The 10,127-nt window shown below is 39.7% G+C and overlaps 2 protein-coding genes across 2 annotated transcripts; one reads left to right on the top strand and one right to left on the bottom strand.

The window, feature by feature from the left end:
- Positions 1-856: 856 nt before the first annotated feature.
- On the top strand, positions 857-3,261 carry LOC130561325 (uncharacterized). The gene is made up of 3 exons (XM_057345559.1): positions 857-1,096; positions 1,870-2,017; positions 2,134-3,261. The coding sequence occupies exon 3, from the start codon at positions 2,250-2,252 to the stop codon at positions 3,204-3,206; it is 957 nt and encodes a 318-aa protein (XP_057201542.1). The 5' UTR covers positions 857-1,096; positions 1,870-2,017; positions 2,134-2,249; the 3' UTR covers positions 3,207-3,261.
- Positions 3,262-8,380: 5,119 nt separating this feature from the next.
- si:ch211-212k18.6 (uncharacterized) lies at positions 8,381-10,028 on the bottom strand. Its single transcript, XM_057345595.1, has 3 exons — positions 9,768-10,028; positions 9,477-9,624; positions 8,381-8,686 (listed from the first exon to the last, which is right to left on the bottom strand). The coding sequence occupies exons 1-3, from the start codon at positions 9,788-9,790 to the stop codon at positions 8,528-8,530; spliced, it is 330 nt and encodes a 109-aa protein (XP_057201578.1). The 5' UTR covers positions 9,791-10,028; the 3' UTR covers positions 8,381-8,527.
- Between the last annotated feature and the right edge of the window lie 99 nt (positions 10,029-10,127).

The raw sequence follows: 10,127 nt of genomic DNA, 5'->3' as shown, positions 1-10,127 counted from the left end.
TTCTATCAGTTCTTGACTTCATCTTCCTCGTCTTCACTACTGCTGGACTCCCCAAACAGATATTCTCCGCTAGATTTTGTGCTGGATTTCATACATGGATCTTGCTTGCTGGTTGTCATAGTAATGAGGGTAGACATATCACTAAAGCCTAACGCCAGAGTGCTGTTGTCTGGTCCAAGTAGAGAGATGCTCTGGATCTTGGAATCAGGTGTAAAGACAGACAGTACTATTCCTATGTCCAGATCCCACATGCTCAACTCATCTGTTGAAGTAATTATTCAAGACATTCCATTAATTTCAATTCAATAACCTAGCTGTGTTACTAAACTTAAAAGTAAAGACTTAAAGGGATAGATAATTTACCCAGCCGTAGATTGTTCCCGAACCTGTAGGCCTATGTATGTTATAGTATAAGTGAATTGGCCGAATACATTTTACCGAACATGACGGAATTTGACGGAGCGCAGAGAGAGAGAGAAGCACGGAACTTGCCGTGCCAGAGTAAATTTCTGAATGAAAGCGGCATTACCGGTTGGTAATTTGTGTACTTCAGACTGGAGCGGGCGGTCTGACAGTAGCTCCGCTGCTCGCGACATCCTTTGACATCATACAACTTGTCAAAGTATGTTCTGTGCATGATCCTGGCCACGAGTGCACCTTCTGAGAGAACGTCAGCTTTTGTGGGCGGAGTTTGGAGGAGAGATGTGAACTGAAATGGTTGTCAGTCAGAATTGCTTGTGAAACGGAGGCCAGCTAGTGAAGAGCTGTGCAGTGTATAAACCTCACTCCCTGACCAACAGAGACATTCTAGCGACAGACGCTAAGCCGAAAATGGTTAAGCTTAACTTCCCTTAACTTTTCCCATTCATTCTCTATGGTAGTGCTTAACACTACGGATGCTATATATTTTTGGCCACACGTAAATTTCATGGCGCTGTTTCTTCTCTTCCGTGGCGGGGCATTTAAGTGTCGAACAGTCATCTGTCAGTCATTCGCTGTGTGGAGGAGAGGAGACCCGTTTTACAATCGGAGAATGCGATCGGAGAGAGATGTTTTTACTCCAAAAATAAACGCAATAAACTGATGAACCAAGCAGGTAATGCTGTTATATTTTATTGGAGTGTTTTTGCTTGTAAAGTTGAAAGTTTATTTCTTTCTTCCTCGATCTCTTAATATGTAAGTTAATCAAATGAAATGTTGACCCTTCCGAAAATTGACCATGGTTTTACTACAGTTAAAATTGAAAACATGGTTAAATTTTGTAAGGTGAGAAAGGTTGCAATACAGTATATGATACTTATTAATCAAATGAAAGTTTGCAATAAAGTTTATGATACTTATTATGTAATCTAGCGATCTATCTTACGTTATCTGTCTAACGTTATCTGTCTATTGATCTATTTCCATACTTGCAAACATACCCTAATGAAAATAGACCATGGCTTTACTACAGTTTTAAAAACATGCTTACTGTGGTAAAACGATGGTTACCACAAAATTATCTATCTATCTATCTATCTATCTATCTATCTATCTATCTATCTATCTATCTATCTATCTATCTATCTATCTATCTATCTATCTATCTATCTATCTATCTCATACATATGAGTAGTTGACAAATAAGTGTGTATGTGTCCTATTAATATGTATTATGTTTTCTAAATCTTGCTATGTCACACCATAGGAGTAGGACATGTATGGATTATTTGTAAACTACCCATACACACACACACACACACACACACACACAAATAAAATGTAATTTATTCTTGTTATGTCAAAGTTTCATTTTCAGCATCATTACTTAAGTCTTCAGACTCGCATTATAGTTCAGAAACTTATTACACGAATTTTGCTCAATTTCAGGAATGCTCAGATGATCCCTCTTCTGCTGAGACCCCTCTTGCTGCAGAACCAGAGGCCACCCCACAGACTGTCTTATTTCAACCATTTTCTACTCCAAGTCCTGTGACAGTGAAGGAACAAAGGTCTGAGGAATTTCTTTCGGATGGAGGTAATTACATTATTGACACAGGCATTCATGTGTGTAACCTGTCTGCCTCATATACAGTATGCACAAAAAGACCCTAATACTTTCAGTAATTTTGGCATTTTGTGAATCTCCTTTAGAACTGCCGAGCACAACGCCACTGCCTATTGCGGCTTCTCCTCGTGCAGCCCGCACTGTACCTATTAAGACAGGAGGTCGAGTCTTTGTGTTGGACCATAACAGATGGCCAGAGCCAATGAGAAATGCCATTGATGGTTTGCTGGCCAAGCACCATGGGAGCAAGGATCTCCTTAAAAAGGTGGGTGCAGAATATGCTGCTATGGTACAGAGTGCCTGCACTGACCCCAACAGCCTTCTACACCCAACCACAAAGCAGCACATAAGCAGGTACATAAAACACCTTGCTAAAAAGAAGAACACAAATGCCTCTCTCAACACCAGCCCAGAAAAGCTTCTTGAGACACAGCAGTTATGGCAGCGTCTTCACTCAGGAGGCGAAACCATTAGTGTTCCAGTGAAAACACTGCCACCTGCCCCATTTAATCCACCAGCAAAGAGCGTTCCTGAGGCTGTCCCCCTGGACAAGGCAATGCTTGAGAAGATGGTAAAGGACATTGTAGAGAAGCAGCAGGCAGTACAGCATCAACAACAACAACAGCAGCAGATCCAAAAAACGCTAACTAGATCTTGTTTAGCTTGTGGCCAGCCAAAGTCTCGTTACCTGGGTGATGGCTCCTCAGTACATTTATTTTATCAGGCTGGTGATGTTAAGTACTTCTGCTCCAAGAAAGTATTTGACAAATACTCAGCAGAAGGCTTGACAAATCCCAGAATGTCTTTTGAAGATTTTGCAAGCACTCCCTTCTTTCAGCGTGAACTGGAGGCCTCAAAACAGAGAGGGGCAGAGAGGAAGAGGGTGATTGAGGAGAGAAGCAAGAGGAAGTCAGTAGTGGAGCATCCTACTGGTCGTCTCTGCAGATTCTGCCACCAGCCACTGAAACAAGGACCGAACAGTCCTCATATTCACACTGGTTTCCCTGGAGTGGCAGGCAAATACATTTACTGTCCTGCTAAAGTGTTTTCCCTGTATCAGGCTCAGGGAATGACTGCAGAAATGTCATGGAGAGACTTTCAGCAGTCTCCATTCTATGAGGCTGAGAAGCAGAGGTGGATAGAGGATAAGAAAAAATGACTTGACTGCTACATAACACAGTCTGGGCATGTCATATCAGACTGCCAAAGACTCTAAGTTTATGTATATATTTAAACACATTGTTACACTTAAATTGATATTTATACACTTAATATTTATTTATTTCCTTTATTTCCATTTGTTCATGTTCACTGTAAAGGCATTGCTTGTGCAAGGTTTTGTGTATGTATATATAAATAAACATATTGTTACACTTATGTTGATATTTATACACTTAATATTTATTTATTTACTTTGATTTATTTCCTTTATTTCAAGTTGTTCATGTACACTGTAAAGGCATTGCTTGTGCAAGGTTTTGTGTATGTATGTACAGTATATATAAATAAACATATTGTTACACTTGTAATATTTATTTATTTCGTTTATTTCAATGTGTCCATGTATGTATGGAAGGGAACAGAGCATTGTAGTGCCGTTCCAAATACACAAAAACAGTTAAACAAGTAATTCAGATGCTGAGAACACTACCACTGCCCATTCTCCCAATGCAGCTCAAAACTGAGAGTTTTTTGTTAATGATCATTTTTTAATTACTTATCAAAATAAAAATGTAAAAAGTACTACAAATTTGGCACAGGAAGACAGGAAACCATGATCACCTAATATTCTATTGCATTCCTTAATATTGTTAATAAAAACACATTTTCTTTGTTTTTGTACATATTTCTTTTTAAAAAACACAAATAGTTTTTACAAGATTACTTATAGTTTTGTGCACAATGTTACTTTTTTAATACATTGAGTGCATAGAGATAAGAAAATGATGACAAGCTCATTTGATATTTGTGGCCGAGGTGGGATTCGAACCTCTAATTGTGTGTATTTTTTTCGTCACGCCTCCCGGGACATTCCCCTGTTCCTATTGGCTAGTCAGTGCTCTACACCTACGTGCGACTGGCCCGCTAGAGACTGTGGTGTTTAGTCACCTCGTTAGAGCGCCCGTCACCCATCCGGACCGACGCAGGTACGAGGCCTGCGCAGAGCGGGGCGGCGATTAAGACTGGTTACACTTCCATGGACTTTTTTTTCTTCTTTAAATCATTTTGCAGTGTAGCCTATAATAATCCAACAGTTTTCGTTTATTCATATTTTTATTTTATAATGTTAATTTTTTTGTTGTAGGGGTACAGTACATTCTTTCAGCAGTCAGTTATAGGCCTAATATAGGCTATTCAAGAAGGGAGAGGGCTCAATTTTTTGTTTTAATTTAACCTATTTGTTTTTCTCAAATTTATTTTAATTTATATTGCATTATATTGAAAAGTAAGACAAAATATAAAGAGCACAATTTGACCATTCAGTTTGTGCAATAGTGAAAAAATTGGTTAAATAAATAGAAGAAATGCAAAAAGCATGATCGGTGTTCAGTATTCAGCCAAGTGTTTCATTTTTATTCGGCTTCGGCCAAGAATTTTCATTTCGGTGCATCCCTAGGAAGAACGTCAGTAAGATCTCGTCCCTCATAGACTAACATAGTATTTATTTTCCCTACTATATCAGTAAATGGGGGACAAGATCTGTCACGACTGGCGTGAAAAGAACCCATTGCAGGCAGGCAGTGAAGGGGTTAACACAACAAGACTTTATTAACAAAAAACGCAAAAGAAACACCCTCAATGGGGAAAATGGAACTAAGAAATATACATAAAACAAAAGACTTCCCACGAGGGGGACAAAACGTAAAACAAGCACAGTGGAAACTAAACTAAGGTACACGACCAAACGTCTTAAATGAAAACAAGGCAGGATAAAACACAAAACTCACAATACACGAACAGGGCGATGAACAGGACCACAGGTAACAGCAAGAGCGCAAGAGCACAAGAACAAGAACAGGTACAAGGTACAAGGTACAAGGTACAAGGTACAAGGTACAAGGTACAAGGTACAAGACCATACAGAACGCAGTACAATCCACGAGCACAGGACAAAGAAACATGAGGGTATATATAGGAAAGACAAACGAGGGATAACGAGCGAGGGCAGGTGTGGAACATAAGACAAGAGAGGAAAGCAATACAAGAAACGAGAGGGGCGGGGCCAATTACGAGACACTGGAGAGAACGTATATTATTGTCAAAAGGACAATAATATGTTTCTCTCCACACATAACCAAAGGCTTTGCCATGGCTCTGCTACAGGAAAAACATCACTAAATGAAGCAGAGCCATGACAAGATCTGCTCGGTTACTGACATTCTTCCAAATATATACTTGTGTTTAGCAGAACAGAGAAATGTATACAGGTTTGGAACAATCTGTGGGTGAGTAAATGATGACAGAATTTCCATTTTTCGGTGAACTATAACTTTAACCAAAGTTTAATTCTTTAAAGGGGTCATATGGTGCGAACACGTGTTTTTCTGTGTCTTTGGTGTGTTATAAGTTGCCCATGCATGTATTAGACACGTAAAATTGAAAAATTGAAAAGATGCATTCTATCTAAAAGCGAATGCTCACCCAGATCTGCTTGAAACGCCTTGTGTAACCACACCCCCACAAATCCACGTCAGTTCGTGGTGTGAGTTGACTAAGACCGCCCAAATGCATACGCAAGTCAGTACTGTCAGTACAATTGCTTTGGAACCTGATGTTCCAAATACGGTAAGAGGTGTTACATTTTCGTCACACGCTTGCAGTATTCGACCAATCACTATGCACTGGTTAACTGGCCAATCACAGCACACCTCGCTTTTCAGAGCGATGAGCTTTGTTACAAATTCGCATGTTTCAGAGAAGCGGGGCAAAGAGGAAATACAAAAATGCACGGTATGTGGAAAATACAGCATTTTTAACCTTAAATCATGTATACACATTGCATTACATCTTAAAACAAACTATAATATTTATTTTAGCCGTGTCATGTGACTCCTTTAATTCTCAAGCTATACTATACTAAAAACTCTAGATTAATTCAACACAAGTATAAGCAAAGTTTTACTGTACCTGCTAATAAAATTGCCTTAGATTGTCCTTCAGTGATAAAGAGCTGGCTGGACCAGTTAAGGTTTAGATGCCCATAACCTGATATGGTTTTGTGTTTCCTCCTGAATGGTTCCCAAACTTTTAGTCTGCAAATTGAAAGATTTTAACTGGTTACCTCTTGCAAAAGGGCAATTTAAAGTGGATATTCCAAATAGCCTTTTTATTACGTGTATTTACTAACTCAAATAAAGGCAATACATTACATCTTACATGTTAAAATATTATGATGTCTGTTTAAAGTTGAAGTGTGTAATTTCTAATTTGATTTTGACGTTCGATTTGATAATGTCTCAGAGCCGTAGTGTTTACAATTAAAGGAGATATACACACATTTCTTACTAAGAGCTGTCACAGCATATTGAACAGAATCACAAAACAGCTTTTGACATTAAGATACACACTTCACCTTTACAGATAGAATGAACACACTTGTTGAATCCTGCAATGCCAAAAACCACTCTACAAGCATCATTGCTTATAGCAATGCAACAGATACCAGGTTCATTTTTCAACCTCTTCCGCACATTTAAGCACAAATAGAAAGTGCAGCATATGTACCCATTAGCTTTGCAAATATTAATGTCGTAAAATGTTTTTACTGTTACACACTACTTTTGGTACAACAAGTACAACTTTTGGTACAACAGTGTTTCGCTTCCAAACATTGTTCATCTTAAAGTAGAAGACAACTTGCTTCCATTGTTTACCTCATTTGTAAGTCGCTTTGGATAAAAGCATCTGCTAATTGACTAAATGTAAATGTAACTTAGGAGCATCTGTTGTTAGCATACCCTGCCCTGTTTTGTGTCCCAGAGGGTGAGGTATGGAGCATGCTGTGCTTCACTGTAGTTGGCGACCACTAAGTACCCTCCCATATAAGTCAATGCTGCAGTGCGCAGGCTCAAGAGAGACCAACGGTCCTCAAATGCTCCTCAGAAGCCACACTGAAGACATTGAGATGATGAGCAAAGTATGAGCATATGACCACCTTAAGGAAAGGATGAGTGGGAAAGGAAGATAGATTGAAACACAGAACCAGTCAATTCATTTAAATCCAAATCACACATGCACACATCACGTGTTTTATTATTTCATAGACTAAATACATGAAAAACAGTAAAGTACATTGTGCATCACTGTTAACTGAAGAGGAAATAAAGTATCCTTTTGTCGTTCTTCATTGTACAACAGTTAGTTCCAGTCCATAAATGTATTTACAGTATATATGTTTGGTAAGTTGTTTCTATATACTTGCTCATCTCCACTGAGAAGATATTGGTCTATAGAGTTGAACTTCTCTCTTTCAAAGCATTGCTGTTCATCTCTTTCTCTTTTGATCTCACGTTCTTGTCTCCTCCTCTTTGCTGTCTGGAATTCACTGCGTCTGTCCCAGGGCATCACTTGCAAACATCAGTAATGATATGCAACACCATGGGTCGGTTAAACTTTTTTGACTAGTCTTACAAGTTAATCATCTATCTTATTTCATCCAGACTGGTCATAACTTCTTTAAGTCAGTAACATAAAAAGGTAGATTTGCCTAATTGAAATCTAAAAAATGAGACTGATTAGTCCTAATTGCTAGTCAGAGTTAACACACAGTCTTAACTTAGCTTCTATGGTTATGGTCCCATATGAATAGCAAATTCAAATGTAGAGGTCCACAAATGCAATGGTAAACTGAAGTGTCATGAAGTTCATATGTTCTTTTCTAACTACCTGTGTTCTCTTTTAAGGAGATAATTTGTGAATCTCTGTCCATGCTGGCAAGCAGAGACTCTTTGAAGGATGTCTTGATCCGTCCTCTAATATAGCCAGATTCCAGATCCCACAATATCAAATGATCCCTACATCAATTACAGGAGCATATTAATACTGTAGCATAACATTAAAACAATGATCACATGAAATCCATGTAATCCTGTGATTTTCGGTTTCTTCTGTAAGAGGAAGTAGTAAAATATTGCAGTGAGTCCCTACCGTGTTTCTGAAGGGCCCAAAAATCTTCACATTCACATCATTTTAATATTTTTTTTACGCTTGTGTCATGACTGTGGGAGGAACAGAGGATGCAGAGACTCAAGATGCGGGTGCAAATAGAGAGATTCTTTATTTATAGACAAAGTCCAGTAATTCTGCCAGGCGACACTGGCCTCGAACACAGGAACCTCGTAAGCCCGGGGTGAGGGGGACTCAACCCACCAGGATTTACGGAAGAACAAAACCACCTTGGGAAATCCGGACCAGTTTGGCCCTCGAGAACCACGAGAGGCCGCGGGGAGAGGACTCGACCCAACGGCACTCACGGGAGAATCAGCAGTAGACACAGTCCGGAAGTTCATGACCCACGAAGGGAACACACACGGAGGGGAGAAGCCTCGACCCGCCGGCCGACCTGAGATGAGAGCGGCGACCGCAGTAGAAGAGATGCCGGGGTGAGAAGAGCTGGGAGGTCCGGGACGCCAACGAGAGCTAAGGGGGAGGTGAACAGAAAACCTTGAGAGCAACGAGTCTAGGCACTAGAAACTAAAACAAGGGGAGAGTCCAAGAGAGCAACTAAGGCAAAAAAGTCTGCACTAAGAGCAAACAACAAGACTATGACTAAGATATACAATGAACTAACTATAATGATGAATAGGATAACAAGACTAGGAACGGCTAGCGACGTGAACAATAAACAACGGTCTGACACAAGACAAGAGGACAAAAGGGATTAAATAGAGGGGATCTAATGACAGGAATGAATTACAGGTGAAACATAATGAGGAACCAGGGAAGACTACTGATGGGGAACGAGCTACAGGAGTGATGGTGATGAGGTTATGGAAACCCGGTGAGGGAAAAGCCTGGCGGGGAGACACGGGGGTGGGGCGAGTGACGCAGACACCGGACACGTGTAGAGCTGTCAAAAACGGCACTCCACGTGTTCGACAAAACAACACACCCACACGAGACACAAAGACAAGACTGAGATCATGACAGCTTGTGCGGTCTGTGGAACCCGTTTTCAATGTTTACTAAAAAGCAAGCAAGTTTGTTTAACACATGTATGATAAAAAGGGAAAAGACAAATATTAACCATATACTGTATGCTGTCTATGTTGCTTTGAAGTTAACATCTGTAATGTATCTTTACATAATTCTTTATGGCTCTATTGATAAAAATTTTGTATGAAACCTTTAGATTCCACTGTAAATTTAGATATGAAATATGGATTTACATAATACTGTAAGTATCTTCAGTATGTGTATAAAGAGGTACCTGGTATGTAGGGGTGTCTCGCACTAGAGCGATGTCTGCACTTGAGAACAGACCGTGCTCAACTTGTACAGGACGACCCTTGAATCGCACTCGTGCCACATTCCATATTCTCACAGTACCAGGGCGGGTACTTTGACACACCACATACCTGAGTCAGAGGAAACGTATTTTGTAATTAAATAATGGGTGTAAAAAAAAATCATATCTTGCTACACACAAACAGTGTAATGATGTTTACAGTTAATAAACCACTGAAACAAAGGCTGTATCTATGTTCAATGGACTTTGTACCTGGGATGTTTCTGCGTTGGCATGATCTCTCTTGTGCCATCACTGTGCACTTTGTGCACATTGTATATAAGTGTTTGGTCATTTTTTCTGGATGAGAGGTTCCACGTGCGCAATACTCTGTCTCCGGCACAGAACCCCACACAGTACTGCAGGTCGGCACACACACCTAGAATGTGATGCAGAAGCAAATGAGCCTAGCCTACAAATATATGGAATGATTTATGATTGAATTAATTATTAACATAAATGATACGACCAAAACCGTCCCTTTGCCATGTGTCTTGTTGGACTTTACAGGCAGTCCTGCATGTTCAGAATTCAAAGAGAAACTTTTAAGTTCAAAAACTGAAGTTTATTTAT

The sequence above is a fragment of the Triplophysa rosa genome, linkage group LG1, assembly GCF_024868665.1.
Source record: "Triplophysa rosa linkage group LG1, Trosa_1v2, whole genome shotgun sequence".
Classification (NCBI taxonomy): domain Eukaryota; kingdom Metazoa; phylum Chordata; class Actinopteri; order Cypriniformes; family Nemacheilidae; genus Triplophysa; species Triplophysa rosa.
This window is presented reverse-complemented; position numbering and strand designations above follow the sequence as displayed.